General features: G+C 40.3%; 1 protein-coding gene across 1 annotated transcript in view; it reads left to right on the forward strand.

Moving 5' to 3' along the window:
• Nucleotides 1–14,860, forward strand: part of NUP210 (nucleoporin 210) — a 91,490-nt gene that overhangs the window by 40,440 nt on the left and 36,190 nt on the right. Inside the window, exons 13-18 of the mRNA XM_070936982.1 lie at nucleotides 917–1,115; nucleotides 2,188–2,333; nucleotides 4,905–5,126; nucleotides 8,806–8,979; nucleotides 9,609–9,806; nucleotides 10,092–10,193. Coding sequence (XP_070793083.1) covers nucleotides 917–1,115; nucleotides 2,188–2,333; nucleotides 4,905–5,126; nucleotides 8,806–8,979; nucleotides 9,609–9,806; nucleotides 10,092–10,193 — 1,041 coding nt within the window. The remainder of the gene's footprint in view (nucleotides 1–916; nucleotides 1,116–2,187; nucleotides 2,334–4,904; nucleotides 5,127–8,805; nucleotides 8,980–9,608; nucleotides 9,807–10,091; nucleotides 10,194–14,860) is intronic.

Below are 14,860 nucleotides of genomic sequence, written 5' to 3' on the forward strand. Positions count from 1 at the left end.
TTATATTCAATCCTCTCCTTCTAAATTTCAAATAAATGAGTGTTGCTTCCAAAATTTTCATGTGACTTCTTTCCAGGAGGTTTAGAAATGATATGTTTAATTAAAAGTCTACTTTCAGACTCAGGATTCAGAGCACATAGCAATAGGAGTGCACTTTACCCCACTTGAATTTGTAAGGAACAAATATTAAATTAAACTAACATCTTCAGTTTAAGATTTTAAATTGCTCACACTTTGCATTTTCTGCTTGAACAAAGCATCTGCCCGCTGACCTTGATTATCAGATTATGCAAGTAGTGTATAAATTCCACAAGGATTACAATTTTAACACCATACCATATGGTCTACAATTTAACCTGAAGCAGTAAGCAGATGGCTTCGAAAATTAGACATGCCAAATGAAAATCTTTGATCCTGTAGTTGTTATGAAATGTTACCATCCATCTGTGATGTTTTCTTTATCAATAATAAAGAAATAAATGCAAACCAAGTGTTGGTTTACCCCTGTATTTGAGGTAACAGTTTCATACAGATGCCATGGAAAATACGCTATTTATTGCACTTTACAATCTGTTGTAAGTTGCCACTCATAAACCAATCTTGCTGCATAATTATTTTACAAGCCAAGGTTTTCTGAAGTGTTTGGTTTGAAGCCTGGCTAAATAATGAAGATGGGCACCATACAGATATTGTCTAATACAGATATTAGACACAAAGTGATTTAGTATGATTGACAGAGTGAAATAGGCTGCTTCCAAATCAATAAATCAATCATGAGCGTGTGCCATTAATGTTTAAGCAATTAAAATGAAATTTATTTTAATTAGATTTGGTTTTGTGTGTTTGTTTCTAAATTCCAGTTCAAGATTTGCATCTCAGTCTTTATCTTGTGTCTTATTTTATTTTTGTCTCCTAGGTCTATGTGATAGAACCCAGTGATATGAAGTTCACACCTTGTCCAGTTGAAGCACATGTGGGCCACACCCTGGACCTGCCTCTGAAGATTATTGGTGTAATGAACAAGGAAACCAATGAGGTGGTCACTCTAAGTGATTGCTCACAATTTGATTTAGTTGTCAACATTGAAAACCACGATGTGTTCAGTCCATTTCAAGGTAACTTAAAATAAATTTTAATTTTTAAATAAATGGACAAATTTCCTTCCTGAGACAGTAATAATTTCTTTTATTAATAGTAAATGCTTTTAAATGTTTAATGTTATAGTTTATACATTTATCTCATAATTAAGCATGCATCAGTGGGATGGATAAAATTTGTCTAAGATGCAAAACAAAAATGATTCTATGTTATATTAATTCATAAAATATCTCTCATAGTTTAAATAACTTATTACTTATCCACTTAGGACTTGGGCTGAACATTTTCCTACATGTCTTGTTGCTGACTCTTTGTCACCTAATATTTAATACAGTTTAATATTTCTGAAAACTTTTAGGCAAATGTTACTTTTTCAAATAAAACTAGAAGTCATATCAGGCCAGAAATAATTTTTTGTTTTCCCTATCCCAATATATGGGGGGAGGTGGGGAGGGGGGAGAGACCTGGAATAAGGACTCTGCATATTTATTTTATCACCAGGAAATTTTTTAGAGATAAGTAAAATAATCTTTGGTTAGAGGCAGAGTTCTAAGAGCGCCTGTGCACTTGAAGAATGAAACTTTATCTTGTTATTATTCGTCCTGCAGGCCTCTCTATCTTCCCAAAAGCTGCTCCAGGAATGGTCCTGCCACCCAGAGCAGATTTTGTCGGCACAGAGGGCAGCACAATATAAGGGCTGTCTTTCTGTTTAAGATAGCTTTCAAAAGTCCTATTTAGTATCTTCCAAGAAAAATCAATGACATCATTTCTGCAAATGTTTCAGACAATACGGAGTGTTCATATGCACCCTGTTGTTAATCTGTCCTTGGAATGTTTTCATTTACTTCTTATTTCATCAATTTGTAAGCAAGATGATTACATCATGTTAACCAGACAAACTGAACTCAGTATCCTTTTTGACAGAAGTTCTACTTTATTCTCTGTAACTGGCTTTTGCCTTTTGTTTATTTGTTTTATTAGTACGTTGACTTGTAATAGTATATTTATTAGCATGGGAAAGTTTTAAAACTAAACATATAAAAGTGTAGTGTAAATATTAATTTTTATGCTCTATTTTTTTTAAAACAGGGAGACTTAAGCCAACTCCTGAATACTGCAGTGGGATCAGAGTTAAAGCTGAAACTCAAGGGTATTCCTCACTTGTTGTTAGTTATACCCATGACCATATTCACCTCAGTGCCAGTATTACCATAGCAGCCTATCTGCCAATAAAAGTAAGCCTTAATTTAATAAAGCTTTCTTTCTAATTCTAACAAATTCTTTCTTCAATATACATTGATTATATAGTATAATAATATAATATAGTATAAAATATAATATAGTATGAACTAAATTAAGATAACATGTGAACTAAACAAATGTAATGACCAATCTTTCACTTGGAATTAAATGAACTTTAATTCCAACATCAGTTTATGGAAGTTTCTATTTCAGGGGTGTCAAACTCAAGGCCCGTGGGCCAGATTTGGCCCACGGGATGCTTAGATGTCACACGCAGGGCTGCCCTGGAAACAGCGAAGGACCAGCCCGCGGTGCCTCTGCAAGCAAAAATGAAACTCAGAAGAACCTCATGTGGCCTCCCCAAGCTCTGTTTTTGCTGGCAGAGGGATGCAGGAAGCTATTGTGGCCAAAAACGGAAAACAGGTGGGCCGCGTGTGCCCCCCCGGGCTCCGTTTTTGCTAGCAGAGGGCTGCAGGAGACTGTTGCGGCTAAAAACGGAGCCTCAACGAGTGACATTGAACTGGCCATGCCCACCCTGGCCCCTGAGGTCAAACACAACCCTGATGCGGCCCTCAATGAAATTGAGTTTGATACCCCTGTTCTATTTGGAATTATCCTTAGTATGTGTTTAAAACACTGCAGGGGTTATTTATTATGTTTATGTTTCTGAATTGTCTTTCCTCTAGGAAATTCAGAAGACTGCATAGCAAATCAAACAACCACTTCCATAACCAAATAAGCAATAACATTAACTAACCCTAATATATTAAAAACAGTAAAAGAATAAAATAGAATATAAAATAAATATTAATGAATAGAAATATTTATTAAAACTTACACCACGACTTTTAGGCATGTGTAATGTATGTTTCATAAATATTGTAGTAGCATTTAAAATAAAAATAAAGCCTTAGAACATGGAACTTTTCTTGTAAGATTAGGGTGAGAAGTCTTCTATAGCTAGATGTTATTTATTTGTTCATTTGTTTTTATTTGCACCCTGCCTTTATTATTTTTTTTTACAAATAACGTGCCAAGTACAGTATATCCTATTTTCCTCATGATTCTCTGAGATCTAGGAAACTGACTGGTTTCTATTGTGTATAGCTATATCAAAATGTTAATGCTATTTAAAAACAATTATGACAGCTCATTAATAATTGGAACTTACCAAAACCAAAGGCAAGTTCACACCAGATCCTACAGTTTAAGCTTCTCCACTTGAAACAGCTGTCTGCTTTTATGGCTATTTGTTCCCTTATTTTATGAAGCGCTGCATCATCAAATGCTGCTATTTATATATGTCTGGAATATTGTTTGCAGGAAACCCTAGAAACTTTATTGAAGATTTACTTTATTGAAAGTAGCTGAAAAAAATTTCCCCTGAGTATAATAACTACCATTAATTTGAGCACAGAATATTCAAAGAAAATTAATCAAAAAATAATATTATTATATATAGAAAAGTGGAACAAGATAACAAAACATGCTGGAATTTCCCCTCATGTGATTCTTTTCTGCAGGCAGGTTACCTAATCTATTAATTTTTTTTGTGGGGGGGGGGAGGAAATTATTCCTTGCCCAAATTACAAGTGTTGTATAGTAGAATGCTAAAGAAAACAATTGAGCGTGCACAAAAAGTGCATTAGTGTTGTTGAGCAAGAACACATTGGAAACAACTAAAACCCTTCTAGATTACACAATATGGAAATATTTCAGAGGGTGCTTTGTTTTTTTTTAGCTGATATCAAATTGCCTCTCTGAAGCAAACTGGAGCATCCGCTTCTAATCCTTCAAGTGGAATAGCTGCACTACTAATAAATAGAGCACCATGATTTATCAGCAGCTTTCCATGGCATCTTTCTGGATCTGCTCTGGCAGTTGGGGTTAACCAGCACTGTACTATGCTGGTTGTCTTCCTTCCTCCAGGGTCAGCCCAGCTGCTGTTGATAGGAAGAGGAGACTTCCAGCCAATAGACCCTGCTATGTGGCACACTGCACAGCTTAGTATGATCTCTTTTCTTGTTTATCATCTAGATGAAGCCACTAGGTGGAATCATCCACCAGTTCAAGGTTGGTCTCATCAATATGCAGATGATACTCAGTTATGAATCTCTACCCCAGGCTATCTGACTGATATTTTGGAAGTCTTGGTGTCTGAAGGCTACATGGGAACAATATGCTTCAACTCAAATCTAGTAAAACTGAATGGCTCTGGATTTTAGAGCCTCCTGTTTCTGGGGACCTTCCATTTCTTGTTCTAGATGGGAATTGCACTGTCTCAGAAAGATCATCTGCACAATTTTGGGGTCTTGCTGACTTCATGATGTAATATATACAGCCTACTGTACATACATGTGATATATACAAGCATTAATTTCTTTCCGTATATAGTGAGGTCATGACATCTTGTCATCTTTTTGACATCACTGCAGGTTTTTTATGGGTACTGTGCATTGTCTAATATGAAGAAACTGTATAGGTTAATTAACAAGATTAATAATTTCTGACAAGATTACTGATAATATTATCATGATCTGAATCGTTATCACTTTCTCTCCTAGATTATTGATCCTATTTCTGCTGCTTTGGTAACTTTGGGTTCTTCTAAAGATATCCTCTTTGAAGGTGGACCCAGACCATGGATTCAGGAACCAACTAAGTTCTTCAGAGATACCAATACAGAACATCCAGAGAATGTTGGCTTACATTTACTAGGACCACCTACATCTAGGAATTCTTTCCAGCATTGGGCTAGAGCAACTTGTAAAGCCCTCGGGGATCATGTGAGTAAGACAAATTTTTGATTCTAAAGTTTGCTGGATATTTAGGTGAGAGGAATTGAGATGGTTTATTTTAACAGTCGGTACAAGAAATAAGGCTTTCAATAGTTATCTTGCATATGGTAATCATAACTATTATGACATTTGAATGCATGAATTAGTTGCTGATTCTTAAGCATACTGATGCTGTTTAACTCATAAGAATTAAATTTTGTTAAATTTACAAATGCTTTTATATCATGAAAAGTCCAATGCTTTAACTCAGTGTATGTTTCTTGACTGAACATAATTGCTTATAATATTATATGTAATTCCTCAGACTCATAACTGAAATGATCCATCTTTTTTTCATAAGAGTAAAAAGCAGCAGAAAAAAAAATCTGAAAAGCATCTTTCAGTTTATTAGACATTTAAACAAATATAAAAGTAATAACATAATGATTACAGTTTTACAAAGGACAAAAAAATTCTTCCCTGTACACTTAATGCAGCAACTTTTAAATTTCTTAATTGGTTTTTTTTAAAAAAAATTGCAGGTATGACTTTTAAGTTTTAATGCTTCAGATAAAATAGCACACTTTTGCAAATCAATACGAGTGAATGCAATAAAAAAGCCATGATCAAATGTAATCACTGATTGATTGATTATGTGCTATCAAGTCACATAAATTCACAGACTCTCAATATACGTATCTGGCGTGCAAGTTGAATAAACAAGGAAAGAATATACAGCTTTATCTGCCTTCATTACTAACCTTCAGCTAGTCTATTTCACCATATTCTATCCTGAACTGTGTTCTGTGTATACGTTTGAATACAAAGAGAAATTCTGGGATCCAGTTTTCCTTCTCACATGCTATCTACCTGACACAGTTTATACAATCACGTCTTTTTGTAATTACTGAAGCACAAATTAACTTTTTTTTTTTTACTTGATTGATTTTTTTCAATTATCCAGTGCATATCAGCATCAATGTTTTTTAAAACCAGGTTGAACATCTGGCATCTCTCTTTCCATGTAGGATTGAAAGCCTTTTTAGATGAACCTGAATATTATTTTGCTAGCATGTGACATCAAGGATCTTGTATAATAGTTTCCACACACCCTTAGATTTCCTTTTGGGGTACTAATTACCCAAAAAGGGAATTTAAGAATACTATATGCACTGATCTGTTGGTCCCTATGTCATTTTCCAGATCTGTTGACATAGCTTGATTAGAACATTTAGAGTATCTTTGGCTGCTTGCGGTATTTCTGTTGACATTACATTAATTCTTATAACCTTCATATTGTTAATGACCAGAGTGCTCATCTAACCATCTAGTACTATAGGTACTCTGTCTTCTAAGTATCTTCTTCTAAGGTAGTGGTCCCCAACCTTTCCAGATTTACGGACTGGCCAGGTGAGGGGGGAGAGGGGATGGTTCTGGAATGTGCAAGCGGTGGGTGTGCACGCTTGTGTATGCAGTTCCATTTGCACAAGCAGTGGGTGCGCAACTGTACCATTCATACAAAAGGAGCTTCACACACGAGTGCGAGTACCAGCTGTTCGTACAGCTGGATCTACATGCACGAACCTGTTCCCCCACTGCTTGTGCAGCCTGGGATTGGGGACCCTGTTCTAAGCTACTTTCAATGTTGACATTTTTACTTTACAGAATATAAGTATCTGTATATAAGTTTATAAGTCTTCCATCTTTCTTTGAACTTCTTTGAATCAAATACTATTGACTGCCATACCAATCTGAAGGTTGAACTTCTTTGGGAGTTCAGAGATTTTTTTTGGAAAATTTTTCTTGTTTTTCCATGTCTGTTTCAATTTTCAATATTTTACAGCTGTCATTGTAATAGTGCTTCTTGTCTTTTCTAACAGCTCTCTGAAATCCTTTGTTAAGTTTATCTTTCTTGGCTTGGCTTTCCTTTTCTTGGCAATTTTTACTTCCTGTCTGATATTTTATCTTTCACTATGTTGACTTTCCAATGTTCACACTTCTTGTTCCATGTAATTGTGTCTTTTCAGCCTTAGATTTTCTTTTCCTGCATGGCAACGTCAGTAGCTAGACAGCCAAAAGATTTAAATGTAGCCATAATGTAAGATGTTTTACCTCCAGAAGATTCTCAATTCTTTCTCAGTAGCATTTTGAGTGCCATCCAATCTTAGAAGAGCATCACCTGAATTGTATAATCAGCTACTTAATCTATTAGATTTTCTTGGTAAAATACATGAAAGTTTTTATCATTGTATCTTCCTGTGCATTATGAAAGGATGTGTCTCGCATTATCAGTAAAGTGATCACCCTCCTTCAGCATCTTCTTACATCATTTCTGCCTAATATAAATGTCTGCTTGCCTCAGTTGGGCAGCTGGATTGCTTTCATGCCTTGAGTGCTGGGAATACTCTTGTCACTCGCTCCTAGAGTTCTTTACTCAGGTCTTCCAGGAACATCCCTACCATTATGAGCAGTGGTGGGTTGCCCCCAGTTCGCACCGGTTCTATAGAACCGGTAGTAAAACCGGCGGGAGGCTCTGCCCACCGACCCCAACGTCATCAAAATGCTTCTGCGCTTGTGCAGATGAGCGTGCGTGCGTGGCCCCGTTGCAAACCGGTAGTAAAGGTAAGTAGAACCCACTCCTGATTATGAGGCAGCTGAGCAGGACTTGAAATTTGGTGGTAGGAGAGAAATTTAGGCAGTTATACCCTAAAAGGATAAGGCTTTCATATGAATTATAGTCTCTTAAATTTTTGAAGTAACATGCCCTCCCAAAAACCATTTCCTATGCTGTTACAGTTGGATTATAAAGCCACAGTAACCCAAGATTGTAGATTCTGATCATTATCAATGATGATTTAACCTTACTGTAAGAGTAATGCATTTTTTTAACCTGACATTCACTGTTTCTTAGTTATCCATAACTATCACTTCCACCATCCAAAAATAAAATCTAATAGAATAAGCTAATGATTATCTAAGTACACGGTCTTTAGCTTTAATTGAATCTGGAAACATAGCATCAATAAGATTTCCCCCCCTAAAAATTAAGCTCTCTTAATAATAGCCTCTTATTATTAACAATTTAGCAGGCCAGTATGGTTCATTCAACAAATTGTGATGATAGAAGTCAGGTATTAGGCATGAATACAACAATTAAAAGAAATACTAAAGAAAATAGTTTCATAACATTCTCATTCTGCTACATTAAACTTCTTTTTAAGTATTGTTAATGCATTTTGTGCAACAGCACCATATGGAAAATTCTACCTCGAGTATTCATATAACCTAAATTTACTTGGAATAAACAGTAAATATGAGAATATCTGCCAATTCTATCATTAAAATACAGTAATAAGTTAGCTTTTCTTGAAGCAGTCACTTATATGTGCACATGCCCCTTGTCTTCATAAAGATCAGCCATCTGTTTCAAAACCCCAAAATTGTAATTTTATTTTGCAGTGTTAAAGTGGGTAAAAGAGCAATAAAGTTGCACTCTGATAATGGACTAGCACTGCTTTTGAAAATAAATGTCAGAATGACATATCTTTATTTGTCAACATTTCGGGCTATTACTGAAACAAATACTCAACCTTAATGATCTGTCTTAAACAGCATTGCATAAAAAAGAAGTATTTGCCATGTGCAAACTTTTTATTATTATTATTTATTCTCACCAATGTTTATGCAGGTAATTTCACTAACAATTGGCAACAAGCCCACTGTAACCAATCCTTTTCCAGCTGTTGAGTCAGCTGATGTGACATTGATTTGTGCCACTCCTTCTCGGTTTTCCTTGGCACTTGTATCTGCAGATCCTGAGATGGATGTTTCCTGTCCCTACCTTCATCAGGACAAACAAGGGGTAGGTATGAATTGGGGGAAGACGATGTGGTAGCACTAAATACTTCTCTTGATGCTCACCGTTATACTTGTTCTGCCTAATACAGTTTTATAGAGACAGGGCAGACAGAGAGAAAGCTGATACAATGCTAATTCCCACTTCTAGCATTTTTATAAGAATTGCTTACAGAAGAGCCCAACACATATTTTGGAAATAGAGTCATAATGGTTTTGTCCAATGCTTTAGTTAGAAGGCTCCCAGTTGCCCTGGAGAAAAATAAGGTATGGTGGTAGAAAATATCCTGGGAGATTAAGGATCGAGAGAAGCAACTTCATGAACTTTCCTTCAGAAAAATGATTTAGCCATACACCACCATAATACTTTTGATCGGGTTTGGGGTTAGCTTTTGTGATGCTTTCAAAACCCTATTCACAAGACCTGGGGTAACAAATATATCAACACATATAGTTGCATTCAATCAAGCTGCCTTTCTACAGCTACATTCCAAAATCTTGCTGAAATATTTAGTTTGTTCAATATAGTAGAATATGGCCTGTTTTTAATCTTGTGCATTATCTTTTTGCGCTCAGATACATGTGTATTTTTAAATATATTTTTTCATATTTATAAACAAAATAATTATCTTCTAGGTCCCTATTTCAATTTTCCGCAATCCAGTATTGGAGCTAGATGTTTATGATCATCAAGGGAATAAATTTGACAATTTTAGTTCTCTTACTATAACCTGGGAATCAACAGACCATTTACTAGCTAGCACAGAGGCCAGGATGCCTATGGAGCTGTCTATGAAAGATCATGGAAACAGTCAGAAGAAAATGCAAGGTACTGTTCCCTCACATTTTTTAAAATATTCATTAAGTTTCCTTGTGATACCAATACTAGTTATTCCATCACTGCCAACCTTTGCTTTCTGGAATGAAACTTTGTTTATAGACCCAGGAAGCTATTTTGAAAGAAGTATCATATTTTTCTAAGGATACTAAAAAATGGGAGGGCAGGGTGTGGGGCTGTGTAACTTTACAGGCTACTTTATTGCTATGGTCCTGTGTTTTGATGGTTTATTCAGCAGTACACACTGCTTTTCCAATTTTCTCTGCCCTTTTTTAGGTCAGCAAACTGTTTTAGTTCATCAGAAACCAGGAGCAACAATAATATCAGCTACCGCAGTTGGCTATCAGCTTATTCATTTGATTACTAATGAAGTAAAGAAACCGGTAATACCTTTTTACCTCAGATTACTCCCCAATAAGATATATCTTCTATTTCTATTTCCTAATACAATATTAATATACTGTATTTTACCATCATTCTAAAGTATTATAATTTAGATCCGTAGAAGTAAAACAAAATACTAAAATGGATTTTCTAGCTTTGAAATCTGTCTTCCCCTTCCTCCTCATTATTCTTTTTGGTAGCCTCTAAATTGTTCTTTGCATATTTTTCTGTAAATGCAGGTTTAACCTGAAGAAGGTTCAGTTGTCAAAAAACTGACTTTTCAGTATTAGAGTTAACCATAAACAGTATAATCCTTTATGATTATGATCACAATTGAGCCCAAAATTTCTATCGCTAAGTGAGTTGTTAAATGAATTTTGCCCCATTTTATGACCGTTCTGGTTACAGTTGTTAAGTGAATCATTGCAGTTGTTAAGTTAGTAACCCAATTGTTAAGTGAATTTGTCTTCCCCATTGACTTTGCTTGTCAGAAGGTCTCGAAAGATGATCACAGGATCACAGGACACTGCAACCGTCATAAATATGAGTCAGTTGCTAAGAGTCTAAATTTTCATCATGTGACGATGGGGATCCTCCAATGGTCGTAAATGTGAAAAATGGTCATAAGTCACTCTGGGTGACCAACCTAGATTGGATCCTGCAGACCTAATATTTACATACTTTTTAATTATATTTAGTGCATTTAAGTTTGAATACAAGGGATTGTAGAACTAAGGTAAGGTGTAACATTTGTTACTGAAGACTCAGTAATATTATTCTTCTAAGCAGTAGCATATATTTTCCCTGAATGAATTGGCATGCCTAATCTTTCAAGAAAATATACTGAAAAGAACTGTATCCTTGTTCCCATATTCTTGTTCCCAGGTTGGAACGGGGTGGGAGGGAATGCTGAAAATACTAAGTTTGGAAAACAGTCAGATCATCATTACTTAACATTTCAGCAGGCCAAGTTCCTGTGTGAGGCCTGGAAGCCATCTTTTGCATTAGGCCTTCAGGCCTGCCACATTTACTGCTGTGGGAAACTGGGAAGGGGGATTGTATGGAGCAGGGGTGATATATAGTCATAATAACATTCCTTTCTCATAGATTAAAGGACATCTTGCCATCTGGAGGGGTGTGGCTGGGAGGCATCTCCAGTTGGGATGGTGCTTTGGTTGGACCATGTGATGAACTTGTGGGTGCTGGGCAGGGACTTTCCTTTGGATGGGGAAAACCTGGAAACTTTCAGATTCGGGTTTTCCCAGATGTGCCAATATGACATCTCTTATTTATTTATTTATTTATTTATTTATTTATTTATTAGATTTCTATACCGCCCTACTCCTGAAGGACTCAGGGCGGTGCACAGCCAGACAATAAAAACACATACAATACAAAATTTAAAAAATAGAATAAAATCAAATTAAATAATTTTGGCCCCAACAAATTTAAAACCCCAAACTTTTAAAACCAATTTAAAATTGAATATATAAATACTAAAAGATATTTAAAATTTTAAAAATCTTTTATAAAAGAGGGGGAAAATTAGGCCAGGCCGGCCTGGTGAAATAGTAAGGTCTTTAAGGCGCGGCGGAAGGTGCGCAGATCCAGGATCCTCCGTATCTCTGGGGGGAGCTCGTTCCAGATAGTAGGTGCCCCCACAGAGAAGGCTCTCCCCCTGGGGGCCGCCAGTCGGCATTGTTTGGCTGACGGCACCCGGAGGAGCCCCTCTCTATGGGAGCGTACCGGCCGGTGGGAGGCTATTGGTGGTAGTAGGCGGTCCCGCAAGTACCCGGGTCCTAAGCCATGGAGCGCTTTAAAGGTGGTAACCAAAACCTTGAAGCGCACCCGGAAGACCACCGGGAGCCAGTGCAGCTCGCGCAGGAGAGGTGTTACATGGGAACGCCATGTCGCTCCCATTACCACCCGCGCAGCCGCACTCTGCGCCAGTTGGAGCCTCCGGGTGCTCCTCAACGGGAGCCCCATGTAGAGAGCGTTGCAATAGTCCAGGCGGGAGGTGACAAGGGCATGAGTGACCGTGCGTAAAGAGTCCCGATCCAGAAAGGGACGCAACTGGCGAATCAGGCGAACCTGATGAAAAATCCTCCCGGTCACGGCCGTCAAGTGCTCTTCTAAAGACAGCCGTGAATCCAGGAGGACGCCCAAGTTGCGAGCCCTCTCCGTGGGGGCCAATGATTCGCCCCCAATAGTCAGTGATGGCGTCAACTGACTATATCGGGACGTCGGAAACCACAGCCACTCAGTCTTGGATGGGTTGAGCCTGAGCCTGTTCCTCCCCATCCAGATCCGTACGGCCTCCAGGCACCGGGACATCACTTCAAGGGCATCGTTGGGGTGATCCGGGGTGGAGATGTACAGCTGGGTGTCGTCAGCGTACTGATGGTACTCCACCCCGAAACCACGGATGATCTCGCCCAGCGGCTTCACATAAATGTTGAACAGGAGAGGCGAGAGGACCGACCCTTGCGGCACCCCACATATGAGGGGCCTCGGGGTCGACCTCTGTCCCCCTGTCAACACAGACTGCGACCGGTCAGAGAGAAAGGAGGAGAACCACCGCAACACAGTGCCTCCCACCCCCAACTCTTCCAACCGGTGCAGCATGATACCATGGTCGATGGTATCAAAAGCCGCTGAGAGATCTAACAGGACCAGGACAGAGGAGCACCCCCTGTCCCGAGCCCTCCAGAGATCATCAACCAACGCGACCAATGCCGTTTCCGTGCTGTACCTGGGCCTGAAGCCCGACTGGAACGGATCCAGATACGTCGTTTCATCCAGGTGCTGGGGGAGCTGTTGCGCGACCACACTCTCAACAACCTTCGCAACAAAGCGAAGATTGGAGACCGGACGATAATTTACCAACATTGCCGGGTCCAGGGAAGGCTTCTTGAGGAGAGGCCTCACCACCGCCTCTTTCAAGGCGGCGGGAAAGTCACCCTCACTCAGCGAAGTGTTTATAATCCCCTGGAGCCAGCCTCGTGTCACTTCCCGGGAAGCCAGTACTAACCAGGAAGGACACGGGTCCAATAAACAAGTGGTCGCGTTCAGTCTACCCAGAATCCTGTCCACGTCCTCAGGGGTCACCGGATCAAACTCATCCCAGATAACATTCTCAAGACCTGCCCCTGTCTCTCCCCCTGAGACTACCCAGTCGGAGTCCAAATCTTCCCGAATCTGAGTGATTTTGTCATACAGATACTGAACAAAATCCTCGGCTCTACCCTCCAAGGGGTCCTCCCGCGCTTCCTGGTGGAGCAGGGAGCGGGTCACCCTAAAGAGGGCGGCCGGGCGATTATCTGATGACGCAATAAGAGCAGCAAAATAACTACATTTCGCTGCTTTTATCGCCACTAAGTAATTCCTAATGTGGGATCTTACTAGTGTCCGGTCAGATTCAAGAAGACTGGCCCTCCAACTACTCTCTAGGCGTCTTTTCCGGCGCTTCAACTCCCTCAGCTCCTCGGTAAACCAAGGAGCCAATTGAGATCGGCGCCGGGTCAGAGGCCGCAAAGGCACGACCCGATCCAGAGCACCAGCAGCCGCCCTATCCCAGGCGGCCACCAGGTCTCCAGTCGAGGCGTGTGCCAGAACCTCAGGAAATGGCCCAAGCTCCGTCTGGAATCTGTCAGGTTCCATCAGGCGCCTGGGGCGGAACCATCTGACCGGCTCCGCCTCCCTGCGGCGGGGTGCAGCGGTTCGAAAGTCGAGACAAAGGAGAGAGTGATCTGACCATGACAAGGGTTCAGTAACTATATCCCCTATATCAAGATCCCTCAACCACTGTCCAGAGACAAAAGCCAGATCCAGCGTGTTTCCCCCTGTGTGGATAGGGCCATGAATTAACTGGGTCAGGTCCATAGCTGTCATGGAAGCCATGAACTCCCGAGCCATCTCTGACGTCTCACCCACGGACGGCAGGTTGAAATCCCCCATGACCATAAGCTTAGGGGTATCAACCGCCACCGCGGCAATGATGTTGAGTAGCTCGGGCAGGGCTGTTGCCACGTGGCAGGGAGCCAGGTACGTGATCAGCAAACCCATCTGAACCCCATGACCCCATTTCACAAAAAGGGATTCACAGCCGGCCGTCTGAGGAACAGTGGCCTCCCTCGGTCTCAGACCTTCTTTAATGATAACCGCTACCCCCCCCGCCCCTCCCCTGTGACCTCGGCTGATGGAATGCTTGGAAACCTGGCGGGCACATTTCAACGAGGGGAACCCCCCCTCCTGGCCCAACCAGGTCTCCGTAATACCTGCCAGGTCCGCACCCCCCTCCTGAACAAGATCACAGATGAGGGGGGCTTTATTTACTACGGACCTGGCATTGCACAGCATCAGCCGAAGGCCTGGGTCCTGAGGGTCTATGCAACCTGAGGAGCGAGTAGAGCCTTGGGGGCCGGAGCACGCCACCGCTCGTAGACAGCGAGTGCGCACTCCCCTAACACGATATGGCCCCCTGCTCCCGCCATATCTACCCCTCCCACCTACAGTACTGATGTTCAAAAAACTATCCGGACAAGCTCTAACCCCCCCCTCGATCCCGGGTCCCCCATCCCCCATGCCACGCTTCACTGCCAGACCCGACCCTCCCCCTTGTGGGTTATCCCCCATACCCACAGCCCGAATTCCAATCTGACCCTCC

Source organism: Pituophis catenifer, unplaced genomic scaffold (assembly GCF_029215685.1).
Source record: "Pituophis catenifer annectens isolate HBS135680 unplaced genomic scaffold, rPitCat1.0.hap2 SCAF_2, whole genome shotgun sequence".
Lineage (NCBI taxonomy): Eukaryota > Metazoa > Chordata > Lepidosauria > Squamata > Colubridae > Pituophis > Pituophis catenifer.